General features: G+C 51.4%; 1 protein-coding gene across 1 annotated transcript; it reads right to left on the bottom strand.

The window, feature by feature from the left end:
• Positions 1-349: 349 nt before the first annotated feature.
• Positions 350-14934, bottom strand: COX4I2 (cytochrome c oxidase subunit 4I2). Its single transcript, XM_039479336.2, has 5 exons — positions 14833-14934; positions 13681-13762; positions 9871-10035; positions 3027-3158; positions 350-603 (listed from the first exon to the last, which is right to left on the bottom strand). Exons 2-5 carry the CDS (start codon positions 13760-13762, stop codon positions 467-469), a joined length of 516 nt encoding a protein of 171 aa, XP_039335270.1. The 5' UTR covers positions 14833-14934; the 3' UTR covers positions 350-466.
• Positions 14935-15496: the final 562 nt, after the last annotated feature.

Below are 15496 nucleotides of genomic sequence, written 5' to 3'. Positions count from 1 at the left end.
CCCCTGCATAGAAGAATGTCTCTTCCATGAGGTCAAGGTCTTTGCCTACCTTGTTTACTGCTGCATCCCCAGGGCCTGGATTAGAACCTGGCACACAGTAGGCACCCAATAAGTATTTGTTAATTAGCTGAATAAAGGGGTATCCTCACCTTTGATTAAGCCACTTCCTCTGCCCCAATGCCTTCCCTTCTTCTTGCCTTTCCTAATCCCACCTAAGCTTTGGCCCTAGCCCCACCCCCCCTGACTCCTCCCGGAAGCCCTCCCTGACTATCTGAGTTCTAAGCCCTTCTTGCCCCTCACCTATTACAATGCTTAATTTTAGGTGCCAGGTAAAGTCTGAAGTGGAGGCTAGAGGCAGAAGAGAACAAACCAGCTTTATTGGGTTAAGGGCAAGGGAGGGGAGAGGAGGGGCCACCAGAGGCTCCCAGCCAGGGTGGAGCCACTGGGAGACAGCTGGGGATGCAAGTCACTTCTTCCACTCCTTCTTCTCATAGTCCCAGTGGGAGGCCAGGCCGTGCACAGGATTGACCTTCAAGTCCAGCATGCGCTGCAGCTGCTGGGCCTTCCACTCGTCCGTCAAGGTGATGGGCTTTGGAGGATATACTGCAGGGAGTGCATGGGGTGGGAGAACAAGAGTGGCTCAGGATCCTGCCAGCCTTCCTCCACCAGCCAGGGTCTCCAGCCACAGGGTTGGGGTATCTTGCATTGAGGAGCTCCCTCTACCCTGCCTAGCCCCGCACCAGACTCTCTCCTAAAGCCTCGTCCCAGGCACCTCTGGGTTCTGATCCCAGCTTTGCCTTAGACTCCAAGGACTGTGGGCACTGGGCCAATGTCCAACTCAGTCGCCTCACTGAGTTGTCTACCTCTGTGGCCCGTGGTAATAAGAGCACTGATTTGAAGACTGCAAATCCCAGCTCCACCACTCCCTTGCTCTGTGACCTTCAACAAGTCACTTCACCTCTCTGAGCCTCAGTTTCCTTACCTGTCAAAAGCAGGTCTTATCCACTAGGATTGTGGGGACTGAGTATTTCTAAAGCTGTTGGCACAATGTTAGACAAATATTAAGCACCTGACACATGTGACCTACTGTAATTATGTAATTACTGAGTTTGTTCCCACTCACTGGGCAGGGTCCAGGATGAAATAATTCCTTATACTTTCTAAGGGGGTTGAGAGTAGGAAGTAGGTATGACTGTTCACTTTAAAAATATGAGGACAGCCGGGCGCGGTGGCTCAAGCCTGTAATCCCAGCACTTTGGGAGGCCGAGGTAGGTGGATCACGAGGTCAAGAGTTCAAGACCATCCTGGTCAACATGGTGAAACCCCGTCTCTACTAAAAATACAAAAAATTAGCTGGGCATGGTGGCGCGTGCCTGTAATCCCAGCTACTCAGGAGGCTGAGGCAGGAGAATTGCCTGAACCCAGGAGGAGGAGGTTGCGGTGAGTCGAGATCGCACCATTGCACACTCCAGCCTGGGTAACAAGAGCGAAACTCCGTCTCAAAAAACAATATATATATATATATATGAGGACAGCCTGGGCACAGTGGCTCACGCCTGTAATCCCAGCACTTTGGGAGGCCGAGGTGGGTGGATCACGAGGTCAAGAGTTCAAGACCAGCCTGGCCAACATGGTAGAACCCCATCTCTACTAAGAATACAAAAATTACCTAAGTGTGGTGGCGGGTGCCTGTAATTCCAGCTACTTGGGAGGCTGAGGCAGGAGAATTGCTTGAACTCAGGAGGCAGTGGTTGCAGTGAGCCGAGATCATGCCACTGCATTCCAGCCTGGGTGACAGAGCAAGACTCCGTCTCAAAAATATATATACATATATCCCTTCTGGGATGCACAGGAGGTGCTGAGCCTTCCACTGGTCCACCAGAGGGATGGGCAGTTAAAATAAAAATTGTTGGCGTCTACCCCCAGAGTGTCTGACTAGTTGGGGTGAGAATGTGCATTTCTAGCAAGTTCCTAGGTGGTGCTTATTGGTACACGGAGAACACTTTGAGAACCACTCTTCAGAGGTAATAAAAGTTTCGCTGTACATGTGACTACCCAGCTAATGACTACATTTCCCAGCTTCCCTTGTAGCCAGATATGGTTACGTGATCATTTCTCAGCCTATAGCATGTGAGGAGAAGTGGTATGCGCAACTTCTAGGCCTCAAAGAGGAGCATATTTTCCCTTTCCCTCTTTTGGCTGGAATGTAGGCTTGATGGCAGGAGCTGGAGCAGCCATCTTGGGTGTCAAAGATGCAGAGCAACAAAACAGAAGAAGCCTGCATTGAGGAGTCCTCACATGTGTCTGGATTGCATCTCTGCCTTTTGTTGTGAGAAAGCAATAAACCACTATCTCGTTTAAGCTCTTGTAAGTTGGGGACTCTTTGTTACAGCAGCTGAAACAATATACTGAAAAACAGGCCAGGCATGGTGGCTCATGTCTGTAATCTTATTCTTTGGGAGTCCAAAGCGGGCAGATCACTTGAGGCCAGGAGTTCAAGACCAGCATGGTGAAACCTCATCCCTACTGAAAATACAAAAATTAGCCAGGTATGGTGGCGCACTCCTGTAGTGTCAGCTACTCAGGAGGCTAAGGTAGGGGAATCACTTGAACCTGGGAGACAGAGGTTCAGTATATATATATATATATATATATATATATATATATATATATATATATATATACACACACTGAAAAACACATAGTTCATACACAACAATCTAACAACACCATTCATGACTATAAGCCAAACACTGACCTACAGCCCTCTCTCATTAAGTCCTCTTAAGTACCCTGAGATGAACCATTACTATTCCCATCTTACAGATGAGGAAACTGAGGCCTAGAGAGGTAGCATTCCTATATTCGAACCTAGACAGCCATGCTCTGCCCTTCACCCTACACCTCTTCAGGAAATTTTCAACTATTAGATGAGTGCCAGCGTGGTTTCTTTAAGAAGCTGACTGGTGGCCATGACCACAAGGGCACAGCCCAGGACTGCAGCCAGATGGGGTGTCGCCACTCACCGTAGACCCGCTGCCACCAAATCAGCAGAGCTGCGAATCCACAGAAGAAGAAGACACAGCCCATCACTGTCTTCCATTCATTGGAGCGACGGTTAATCTCCGCAAAGGTCTGATGGTACTGGAGCCGGTACACTGGAGGCAGGTGGGTATGGGGAAGGGCCTCAGGTGCGTCCACTCTAAGTGATCCCTGTCTCCCGCTCCCTGAGCAGATGCTGTTCATTCAGCAGATTTTTACTGAGCATGTACTGTATGTACAGCATGGTCAGGAACAGGTGACAGCAGTGAATGAGCCAGATGAAAAACCCTGCCCTTGTGGAGCTTAGAGGGGGAGACGATGGGAAATGCTTCAGGCAAACTGTTGGGTGGCCGGGGAAGGTGTCTCAGAGGAGATGACATTGGAGCAGAGGCTTGAAAAATCAGTGGGAGAAAGCTGGTGAAAACTGGAAGGAAGTGCGAAGACCCTGAAGCAGGAAGTGGGTAGGGAAAGGCTGAAGTGAGGACCACTGTGGCTGGAGTGAAATGAGCAAAAAAGACAGAATTTAGCTAGGCATGGTGGCTCACGCCTGTAATCCAAGCACTTTGGGAGGCCAAGGTGGGTGGATCACAAGGTCAGGGGTTCCAGACCAGCCTAACATGGTGAAACCCCATCGCTACTTAAAAATACAAAAATAGCCGGGCACGGTTGCTCAAGCCTGTAATCCCAGCACTTTGGGAGGCTGAGGTGGGTGGATCACGAGGTCGAGAGATCGAGACCATCCTGGTCAACATGGTGAAACCCCATCTCTACTAAAAATACAAAAAACTAGCTGGGCGTGGTGGCGCGTGCCTGTAATCCCAGCTACTCAGGAGGCTGAGGCAGGAGAATTGCCTGAACCCAGGAGGCGGAGGTTGCGGTGAGCCGAGATCGTGCCATTGCACTCCAGCCTGGGTAAGAAGAGTGAAACTCCGTCTCAAAATAATAATAATAATAATAATAATAATAATAATACAAAAATTAGCTGGGTGTGACGGCACACACCTGTAATCCCAGCTACTTTGGCGGCTGAGGTGAATCGCTTAAACCTGGGAGGCAGAGGTTGTGGTGAGCTGAGAGCTGCCATTGCACTACAGCCTGAACGACAGAGTGAGACTCTGTCTCAAAAAAAAAAGAGCGAGAATTTAGCAAATGAGAGGCTAGCCAGAACCAATTCACACAGGACCTTGTCAGAATCAGCGGAGAAGAATTTGGATTTCATTCTAACAGAATTAGGGAGGGGGCTGAGTGTGGTGGCTCACGCCTGTAATCCCAGAACTTTGGGAGACCAAGGCAGGTGGATTGCTTGAGTGTGGGAGTTCAAGACCATCCTGGGCAACATAGCGAGACCCTGTCTCTACAAAAAGTTAAAATATTAGCCAGGTACAGTGGCACATGCCTTGCTCCCAGCCACTCAAGAGGCTGAGGCAGGAGGATTGCTTGACCTAGGAGTTTGAGGCTACAGTGCTCTCATAGCTGGGGCAGAGGGTGAGACTGTTTCTTTTTTTTTTTTTTTGAGACCGAGTCTCACTCTGCTGCTGAGGTTGGAGTGTGTGATCTCGGCTTGCTGCAGCCTCTGCCTCCTGGATTCAAGCAATTCTCCTTCCTCAGCCTCCCAAGTAGCCGGGATTACAGGCACCTGCCACCACAGCCAGCTAATTTTTTGTATTTTCAGTAGAGAACGGGTTTCACCATGTTGGCCAGGCTGGTCTCAAACTCCTAACTTTAAGTGATCTGCCTGCCTCAGTCTCCCAAAGTGCTGGGATTACAGGCGTGAGCCACCACACCCAGCCGAGACCCTGTTTGTAAATAAATAAATAAAATAAAAGATTTGGTACATTCTTTTATGTATGGCGCAGTGGCTCATGCCTATAATCCCAGCACTTGGGGAGGCTGAGGCGGGCGAATCACAACGTCTGGAGTTGGAGACCAGCCTGGCCAAGGTGGTGAAACCCCATCTCTACTAAAAAACACAAAGATTAGGCCGGGCGCGGTGGCTCAAGCCTGTAATCCCAGCACTTTGGGAGGCCGAGGCGGGTGGATCACGAGGTCGAGAGATCGAGACCATCCTGGTCAACATGGCGAAACCCCGTCTCTACTAAAAATACAAAAAACTAGCTGGGCGTGGTGGCGCGTGCCTGTAATCCCAGCTACTTAGGAGGCTGAGGCAGGAGAATTGCCTGAGCCCAGGAGGCGGACGTTGCGGTGAGCCGAGATCGCGCCATTGCACTCCAGCCTGGGTAACAAGAGTGAAACTCCGTCTCAAAAAAAAAAAAGAAAAAAAAAAAAAAAAAAGAAAAACACAAAGATTAGCCAAGTGCGGTGGTGGGCACCTGTAATCCCAGCTACTCGGGAGGCTGAGGCAGGAGAGTCACTTGAATCCATGAGGTGGAGGTTGCAGTGAGCCAGGATCACACCACTGCACTCCAGCCTGGGTAACAGAGCAAGACTCCATCTCAAACAAACAAAAGAAATAGTATTGAGGAGAGTGAATCTGAGGCAAGGAAGTGGCAAGATTGTGCTTTTATTTGATTCAATTTTTTTGAAATTTTTTATTTTTTGTTAGAGACGGAGTTTTACCATGACCAGGATGGTCTCGATCTCCTGACCTCATGATCCACCCACCTTGGCCTCTCAAAGTGCTGGGATTACAGGCGTGAGCCACCACGCCCAGCCTGACTCAAACTTTAATCAGAACTGTTCCTGACTTTTTCTTCCTTCATACTAATACTTGTATTCCTTTGTTTTCTTATTTACTGCTTATCTTTTCTAGGCTTCAGTGCACTGTTACATTGTTGATATGATGTAAGTTCACTGTTATATTCCCAACACCCGGAACAGTGCTTGGCTCAAAGTAGGCCTTTAATGGTTATTCCCAGGATGAATGAGTGAATGAGAGCGCCCCTGGAGAATCCTAAAAATCAGGCAGGCTCACTGCCCTCAAAGACATCAGACTTCTTCCTGGTGACAGGCTTTCCAGGCTGAGGGAGTTGCTAATGGAAGGGAGGCAGAGAATTGGGGATGGAGTTTAGAGGCGTTTTCTTAGAGGAGTGTAGGCAGAACTAAAGATGACACACCAAGAAATACACATTTGGTACAAAAATTAGCTGGGCATAATGTCAGGTGCCCGTAGCCCCAGCTACTCGGGAGGCTGAGGTAGGAGATCACTTGAACCAGGGAGGCGGAGGTTGCAGCCAGCCAAGATTGCACCACTGCACTCCATACTGGGCAACAGAAGGGAGACTCCATCTCAAAAAAAAAAAAAAAAAAAAAAAAAAAAAGAAACACACATTTTTGTCTCTGCCCCCAGTTCCTACACAAGAGCTTCTGAAACCCTTGGAACTCAGTTGACAGAGGTGAGAGGAGCATGTCTTTAAAACATTTTTTTAAAATTTCTTTTTTGAGCCGGGCGCGGTGGCTCAAGCCTGTAATCCCAGCACTTTGGGAGGCCGAGGCGGGTGGATCACAAGGTCAAGAGATCGAGACCATCCTGGTCAACATGGTGAAACCCCGTCTCTACTAAAAAAATACAAAAAATTAGCTGGGCATGGTGGTGCGTGCCTGTAATCCCAGCTACTCAGGAGGCTGAGGCAGGAGAATTGCCTGAGCCCAGGATGTGGAGATTGCGGTGAGCCGAGATCGCGCCATTGCACTCCAGCCTGGGTAACAAGAGCGAAACTCCATCTCAAAAAAAAAAAAAAAAAAATTTCTTTTTTGAGACAGGGCCTCACTCTGTCACTCAGGCTAGACTGCAATGGCACAATCGTAGCTCACCACAGCCTTGACATCTCAGGCTCAGGCGATCCTCCCACCTCAGCCCAATTAGTAGCTGGGAACACAGGTGCACATCACCACACCTAGCTTATTTTTGTATTTTGTGTAGGGATGAGGTTTCACCATATTGCCCAGGCTGATCTTGAATTCCTGGGCCCAATCGATCTGCCTGCCTCAGCCTCCCAAAGTGCTGGAATAACAGGCATGAACCACCACACAAGGCCTTTTGAAAAAATTACTATTATTATTATTTTTTGAGACGGAGTCTGGCTCTGTCCCCCAAGCTAGAGTGCAGTTGCATGATCTCGGTCACTCCACCCTCCACTTCCTGGGTTCAAGTGATTTAGCCCAGCTAAATAGTCAGGCGTGGTGGCTCACACCTGTAATCCCAAAACTTTGGGAGGCTGAGACAGGCAGATCACGAGGTCAGGAGGTCGAGATCAGTCAGGCCAATATGGTGAAACCCTGTCTCTACAAAAAATACAAAAACGTCTGGGTGCGGTGGCTCATGCCTGTCATCCCAGCACTTTGGGAGGCCGAGGCAGGTGGATCACTTGAGGTCAGGAGTTCGGGACCAGCTTGACCAACATGGTGAAACCCCGTCTCTACTAAAAAATATATAAAATTAGCCAGGTGTGGTGGTGCACACCTGTAATCCCAGCTGCTTGGGAGGCTGAGGCAGGAGAATCACTTGAGCCCAGGAGGTGGAGGTTGCAGTGAGTCAAGATTGTGCCATTGCATTCCAGCCTGGACAGCAAGAGCAAAACTCTGTCTAAAAAAAAAAAAAAAAAACATTAGCCAGGTGTGGTAGCGCCCACCTATAGTCCCAGCTACTAGGGAGACCAAAATGAGAGGATTGCTTGAGTCCAGGAGGCAGAGGTTGCAGTGAGTTGACATGGGGCCACTGTACTCCAGCATGGGTGACAGAGACCTTGTCTCAAAAAAAAAAAAAAAACCCAGAAAAAGAACTTGTTAACTCAGCTGTGAGACTACACTGCAACTCACCAAGCATCCCACCAAACCTTCAGTTTACCTAACGTGGTACAGCAGCTAAGGGTGAAACCCTAGTGCCTGTGTGGTTTCAAATCTTGCCTCCACCACTCTCTAGCCATGCGACCATTGCAAGTGACTGTGCCTCAGTGAGCCTCGGTCTCTCAAATGTGAGCTAATGAGAGCACCTACCTCCACAGCGGCGCCTGCTCACGTAAGTGTACAGTACGTACTAGGGATGGTGTGTATCACCATCTTGCCTGGGGAATGTCTTCCTCCCTCCCTCCCTCCCTCCCTAACTTCCTTCCTTCCCTTTTTTCTCTCTCTTTCTTTTCTTTCTATTTTATTTCCTTTTTTTTTTTTTTTTTTTTTTTTTTGAGACAGGCTCTTTCTCTGTTACCCAGGCTGGAGTGCAATGCAGTAGCACAATCACAGCTCACTGCAGCCTCAGCTCCCCTGGGCTCAAGCAACCCTCCTGCCTCAGCCTCCCAAACAGCTGGGACCACAGGCGTGTGCCACCATGCTCAGATAAACAGTGTCAATTTCTGGAATGGATGAAGAGAAGACCAAGATAGTGTGTGTGTGCGTGTGTGTGTGTGTGTGTGTGTGTGTGACAGAGAGAGAGAGGAGCTGAGAGAGGGCTGGAGACGCAAGCTCACAGGCAGGAACGGAGCCTGGCTGGCTCACAGCTGCATTCCCAGTGCGTGGTATTGTAGTAGGTGCTCAGTAAGATGCTGACTGAATAAATGACTGTGAGAAGCATGAGCCTTTCCCCACTAGGAATTCCCTGAAATGCTGGACATCAGGCTGAGTATTCCCATTCATGGAATGAGAATCAGGTGCTCCAAATATCAAAGGGTCAGCCCAGGGGTGCTCTGGTGGTCATGACAAGGACCACACATCCCTCCAGCCTCAGGGTCAGAGGGCTCCTCCCCAACCATCTTATCTGCCTTTCTGTCCCATCTCCCCCACACCACTCAATGCCAGGACCCTCCACAGTCTGCTGCTCTGACACCATTCCCCATGCAGTTCCCACTCCCTGGCAGTGCCCTCCTCTTCACCCTTCAAGGCCAGCTGGAATGTGCCCTGCTCCGAGAGGCCCACCAGGATTTCATCTCACAGTCCTTGAACACATCTCGCCCTAGCCACATATTCTGTATTACAATTATTGGGTCTGTGTTGGTTTTCCCCACGGGACTGAGAGCACCATGGGGGTAGGAATGATCCAGGTGATTCACGTCGTGTCCCCAGCAATGCCTAGCATCAGGCTGTGCACAAACAGGTGAGTGAATAAAGAAATGAACAAGGGCTGGCCGCGGTGGCTCACGCCTGTAATCCCAGTACCTTGGGAGGCCGAGGCGGGTGGATCACGAGGTCAGGAGATTGAGACCATCCTGGCCAACATGGTGAAACCCTGTCTCTGCTAAAATACAAAAAATTAGCTGTGGGTGGCCGGGCGCGGTGGCTCAAGCCTGTAATCCCAGCACTTTGGGAGGCAGAGGCGGGTGGATCACGAGGTCAAGAGATCGAGACCATCCTGGTCAACATGGTTGAAACCCCGTCTCTACTAAAAATACAAAAAATTAGCTGGGCATGGTGGTGCGTGCCTGTAATCCCAGCTACTCAGGAGGCTGAGGCAGGAGAATTGCCTGAACCCAGGAGGCGGAGGTTGCGGTGAGCCGAGATCGCGCCATTGCACTCCAGCCTGGGTAACAAGAACGAAACTCCATCTCAAAAAAAAAAAAAAAAAAAAAAAAAAATTAGCTGTGGGTGGTGGCGCACACCTGTAGTCACAGCTACTCAGGAGGCTGAGATGGAGAATCTCTTGAATCCAGGCGACAGAGGTTGCAGTGAGCTGAGATAGCGGCACTCCACTCCAACTTGGTGACAGAGCAAGACTCCGTTTCAAAAAAAGAGAAATGGACAAATCCATGACCTTCATCCCTCAGGTGTTTGGAGGTTTCTGGGTGTCCTGGGGCCTCTCTCTGCCCTCTGATCCCTGACAGGCCCTAATTTCCAAAGTCAGCCCCCAGCCCACTCTACAGCCAGCCCCACCCTGACACCTACGGGCCACCTTTTCGGCATGGCTCAGCTGGGTCCAGCTTCCCTTCTCCTTCTCCTTCAGGGCCTGCTGCTCGGCATTGAGCTCTGTGCAGAAGGGCTCTTCTGGCATGGGGTAGGAGCGCTGGGCATACCAGTTGGCATAGGGGGGCATCTTCCCCTCACCACGGGCTGCAGACACAAAGAAGGGAGCTGAGTCCAGGCTGCCCCTGGGACACCCTATCTCTAACCATATTAATAAAGAAGGCATTTATTGAGCACCTACTTGTGCCAGGAGCCATTCTAAAGCCTTCAGGTGAGTGGACTCATTTACTCCCTGTCACTCAGAGCCAGGTGATATTTTCATCTCCATTTTACAGATGAAGAAACTGAGTAGCCCAGCCTGGCCAACATGGTGAGACCCTGTCTCTACTAAAAATACAAAAATTTGCCTATAATCTCAGCTCCTCAGGAGGTAGAGGCAGGAGAATTGCTTGAACCCAGGAGGCAGAGGCTGCAGGGAGCCAAAATGATGCTATTGCACTCCAGCCTGGGGACAGAGTGAGATTCCATCTCAAAAAAAAAAAAAAAAGGCCGGGCGCGGTGGCTCAAGCCTGTAATCCCAGCACTTTGGGAGGCCGAGGCGGGTGGATCACGAGGTCGAGAGATCGAGACCATCTTGGTCAACATGGTGAAACCCCGTCTCTACTAAAAATACAAAAAACTAGCTGGGCGTGGTGGCGCGTGCCTGTAATCCCAGCTACTTAGGAGGCTGAGGCAGGAGAATTGCCTGAGCCCAGGAGGCGGAGGTTGCAGTGAGCCGAGATTGCGCCATTGCACTCCAGCCTGGGTAACAAGAGTGAAACTCCGTCTCAAAAAAAGAAAGAAAGAAAGAAAGAAAGAAACAGAGAAGTTAAGTGACTTGCTGAAAATCACAGAGCAAGAATGAGCAGGCCGGCACAGTGGCTTACTCCTGTAATCCCAGCACTTTGGGAAACTGAGGTGGGTGGCTCGCCTGGGGTCAGGAGTTTGAGACCAGCTTGGCCAACATGGTGAAACCCTGTCTCTACTAAAAATTCAAAAAAATTAGCTGGGGTTGATGGTGCATGTCTTTAATCCCAGCTACTTGGGAGGCTGAAGCAGGAGAACTGCTTGAACCCGGGAGGCAGAGGTTGCAGTGAGCTGAGATAGAGCCACTGGACTCCAGCCTGGGTACCAACAGTGAAACTCCATCTCACAAACAAAAACAAAATAAAGCCAGGAGTGGTGGCTTATGCCTGTAATCCCAGCACTTTGGGAGGCCAAGACTGGTGGATCACCTGAGGTCACGAGTTAGAGATCAGCCTGGTCAACATGGTGAAACCCCGTGTCTACTAAAAATACAAAAATTAGTTGGGCGTGGTGGTGGGTGCCTGTAATCCCAGCTACTTGGGAGGCTGAGGCGGAAGAATCACTTGAACCCAGGAGGCAGAGGCTGCAGTGAGCTAAAATCATGCCATCGTATGGCAGCCTGGGCGACAAGAACAAGATTCCGCCTTAAAAAAAAAAAATTAGCTGGGCATGGTGGTGTGTGCCTGTAGTCCCAGCTACTTGGGAGGCTGAGGCAGGAGAATCACTTGAACCCAGGAGGCAGAGGTTGCAGTGAGCTGGAATCATGCCACTGCACTCCAGCCTGGGCGACAAAGCAAGACTCTGTCTCAAAAAAAAAAAAAAAAAAGGAGGGCCAGGGTTCCAATTCAGTCCCTCTGGTTTCAAATTCCACGCTCTTTGGGAATATCTGAGGTGAGGAGGTCACGTCAGGCAGAGGCAATGGTTGGGTAAAGATTCAGTGGCAGAAACCTGAGATGCCCGATGTGAAATTGCCCAGCAAACTGTAAAGCATTCTGCACATCCGTTTAATGAATGGCCAAGGACCCAGCTTTGGAGTCAGCTGGTTTTGAACTTCAGTTCCACTTTCTCCCAGATCCAACAAGCCCCTTTACCTTGCTGTACTTCAATATCCTCGTCGGGAAAGTGGGGATAACAAGAGAACCTAACTCATTCATGTGGGAAGCTTCAAGAGAATACACTCAGGCCAGGCTGGGCATGGTGGCTCACGCCCGTAATCCCAGCCCTTTGGGAGGCTGAGGTAGGCAGCTCCCTTGGGCCCAGGAGTTCAAGACCAGCCTGGGCAACATGGGGAGACCCTATATCTACAAAGTTTTTAAAAATAAGCTGGGCGTGGTGGCACAGTTCCAGCTACTGAGGTGGCTGAGGTGGAAGGCTTGCCTGAACCTGACTAGTCGAGTCTGCAGTGAGCTGTGATGGCACCACTGCCCTCCAGCCTGGGCAATAGAGTGAGACTCTGTCTCAAAAAAAAAAAAAAAAAAAAAAAGGAGAAGGAGCTGGGCGCAGTGGCTCAGGCTTGTAATTCCAGCACTTTGGGAGGCCAAAGTGGGCGGATCACAAGGTCAGGAGTCTGAGACCAGCCGGTCCAATATGATGAAACCCCGTTTCTACTAAAAAATACAAAAATTAGCTGGGCATGGTGGTGCACCATGCCTATAGTCCCAGCTACTCGAGAGGCTAAGGCAGGGGAATCACTTGAACCCAGGAGGCAGAGGTTGCAGTGAGCTGAGATCGTGCCACTGCACTCCAGCCTGGGCAACAGAGTGAAACTCTGTCTCAAAAAACAAACAAACAAACAAACAAACAAAAACACTTAAAAGGTTTCCTGAGGCTGGATACGGTGGCTCACACCTGTAATCTCAGCACTTTGGGAGGCCCAGGCTGGCAGATCACGAGGTCAGGAGATAGAGACCATCCTGGCTAACATGGTGAAACCCTGTCTCTACTAAAAAAATACAAAAAAATTAGCCGGGCATGGTGGCATGCTCCTATAGTCCCAGCTGCTTGAGAGGCTGAGGCAGAAGAATCACTTGAACCTGGGAGGCCAGGTGGCAGTGAGCCGAGATTGCGCCTGCACACTCCAGCCTGGACGATCGAGTGAGACTCTGTCTCAAAAAAAAAAAAAAAAAAAAAAAATGGCTTTGCTCAGTGCCTGGCACACAGCAGATGCTCAGTAAATCATTCTGTTCAATGGAGGTTGGTTTTACTACTGGCCTCCACTCCTGGAAGCTCACCATGATGGCTAAGCCCTCAAGCGCTTCCTATGGGCATCCGGGGTGCCCAGAATATGGCCGGACATTAGGCAGGGTCTCAACAAAGATTCTCTTCACAGCAGAAGTGCCCACAAGGAGGGCACTGGTACCCCCTTAATGGGAGAGTGTTGGAGCTGCCTGGGGCAAGGAATCCTGCCTCTTCTAATATTTAGATCTTTGGGCCTGAATTTCTTCATCTGCAAAAGAGAGATAACACCGCCTCCACCTCACATGGTTGTTGTGAAGTCTAAAAGCTAATCCACATAAAATGTTTACCATAGCTTGGGGTACTAGTAAGGGCTTAATAACAAAATTATCTTTGTTATTCTCCACCAGTCAGCAAGGCCCTTCTGCTATCTGGCTGAAGTCTCTACTGCTTTAGGTCTCTTTCTTCTGACTAGCATTGAAGCTAGGGTCTGCGTAGGAGGAGCCAGGGCCGGCATCCTCCACCCCAGGGCACAAGGCCTGAGGCCGGGGGCTGGCTCCTACGGAAGCTTGGCATGGAGATGGGCACTGTTGGCTTACCCGTGGGCTCCATTTCCTGGAGTAACTTGGCCTTGGACCAAGGAATGGGATCATGGGAAGTGTGGTAGGAACAGGCCCAGGGTGGCATGGAAGGGCAAAGAGGGCAGCCTGCAGAGGGGAGCCTTGCCCCTAGCTCTGGAGTTAGGCTGGGAGGCAGGAGTCCAGGTCTCACCGGGGGCTTCTGGGCTGTGCATCTCTCGTCTTCCACGTTCACCTTTCCTCAGCATCAAGTTCCAGGCAGCTCTGGAAAGCATCTGGGGGCGTGGAGGTATAGAGGAATTCTGCCCCCACATCACCCTCGGCCCCCACACCGCAGGGCCTGATGGAGAAACCCTTTCCACTGGTATGGTAGTGGCAGGGGTCCCAGGGTTTCAAGGTTACCCTCATGCCCTTTACCCTTCTCATTTTGTCTCATATCCCTGGGGATGGGGGAGGCAATGGGGGTCCTAGACCTTTGGAGTCCCTTCTTGGGACCTCAATTCACCATCTGAGAAGTGGGAGGAGGCCAAACTCTTGGGGCAGGGTCTCAGGCATGTGAGGCTGAGGGCTTGGGTTCTGGTGCCAGCCCCAGCTCAGTCTGGCCAGACTGGAGAACCCCCCTCAGTTATTTGCTTCCCAGACGAAACTGGGTGAGGGTCCAGGTGGAGAGGGAGCAGGTCGTGAGGCTCTCTTCCCCGAAGGGCCATCTGCAGAGGCTCCTGCACTGGCAGGACAGATAGACCATTGGCCCCACCCCTTCCCCCCTAATTGGGTGCCTACGTGCACACAGAGCCTGCTCTGCTGGATCTGGTGAAGGGGTTGGGGCACTGGGCTGAGCCCGTCTGGCTAAGCTCAGTCCCCCACCGCCCCCCCCCGGGAAGACTCAAGGTTTGGCATCCATGGGGGTGGGGAGAGGCTTTGGAGAACGGGGGACTTAACTGGGTCAGAGGGAGGGAGACGCACACCTGGGGAGAAAAAGGGGGTCCCACATCTAGGGAGAGAGAGGGGCACTCAATAAATAGAGTGGGGGAGGGGGTGCACCACAGGTGATAAGTGGGAGGGGGCAGCCCGCACTTCTGGGAAAGAGGGTCTCCGGCCAGTGATTACAATGAGTGGGTGGGAGAGCCCCACATATCGAGAGAGGGAGGGTGTAATCTGTATTTGGGGAAAGAGATGGCACTCATTGCAGAGGATAACTCCCAAGGAGTCCTCAACTCTGACCTGCAAGAAGCCCCCCTATGACAGGGACCACTCGGGGCATGACCCGGCGGCGAGGGCAGGAGACCCAGCCGAGACCCCGACCCGCGCACGCTTGGGTAACGGGGTCCTCCCCCAACTCACTCACCTCGCCGGCTCCGCAGCAGGAATGCGACCTGGGTCTGCCCAGCGAGCAACGGAGAACCCGCTCCACTCCGGAGGGACCTGAGCGCGGGCTCCCGCCCCCAGCCCGCCCCACAGCCTTTCCCAGGGCCGCCCCCGCGTGGGAACGTCCTGCTTCGGCTGAGCGTGGGAGCGCCCAGCCCTCGTCCCTGGGGGCACCCCGGCCCACAGCGTTGTGGGAAGGACTACAGAGCGACTCCTGAATCAGCGTCCCTACCCCTGGGGGGTCCTGCCTCTGGAGACCCTCTGCAGACAGTAGTCGCATGAGCAGGGTGTCCCTGCCTCCTCCACCCACCCCTCCTTGCTGTTTCTCCCACCTGGGATGTTCTCTTCAGGCCTTTGCAGACTCAAATCTTGCCAACCTTCCAGCCAGGCGCAAGTCCTCCTACTCCAGAAGCATCTATTAGGCAGGTAGCGATGGCTTACACCACCCAGCGCTTTGGAAGGCAGAGGCGGGCGGATCACCCGAGGTCAAGAGTTTGAGACCAGCCTGGCCAGAATGGTGAAACTCCATCTCTACTATAAATACAAAAGTTGGCAGGGTGCGGTGGCTTATGCCTGTAATCCCAGCAATTTGGGAGGCTGAGGTGGGCAGATCAGGAGGTCAGGAGTTTGAGATCACCCTGACC

Source organism: Saimiri boliviensis, chromosome 9 (genome assembly GCF_048565385.1).
Source record: "Saimiri boliviensis isolate mSaiBol1 chromosome 9, mSaiBol1.pri, whole genome shotgun sequence".
In the NCBI taxonomy this organism is placed as follows: domain Eukaryota; kingdom Metazoa; phylum Chordata; class Mammalia; order Primates; family Cebidae; genus Saimiri; species Saimiri boliviensis.
This window is presented reverse-complemented; position numbering and strand designations above follow the sequence as displayed.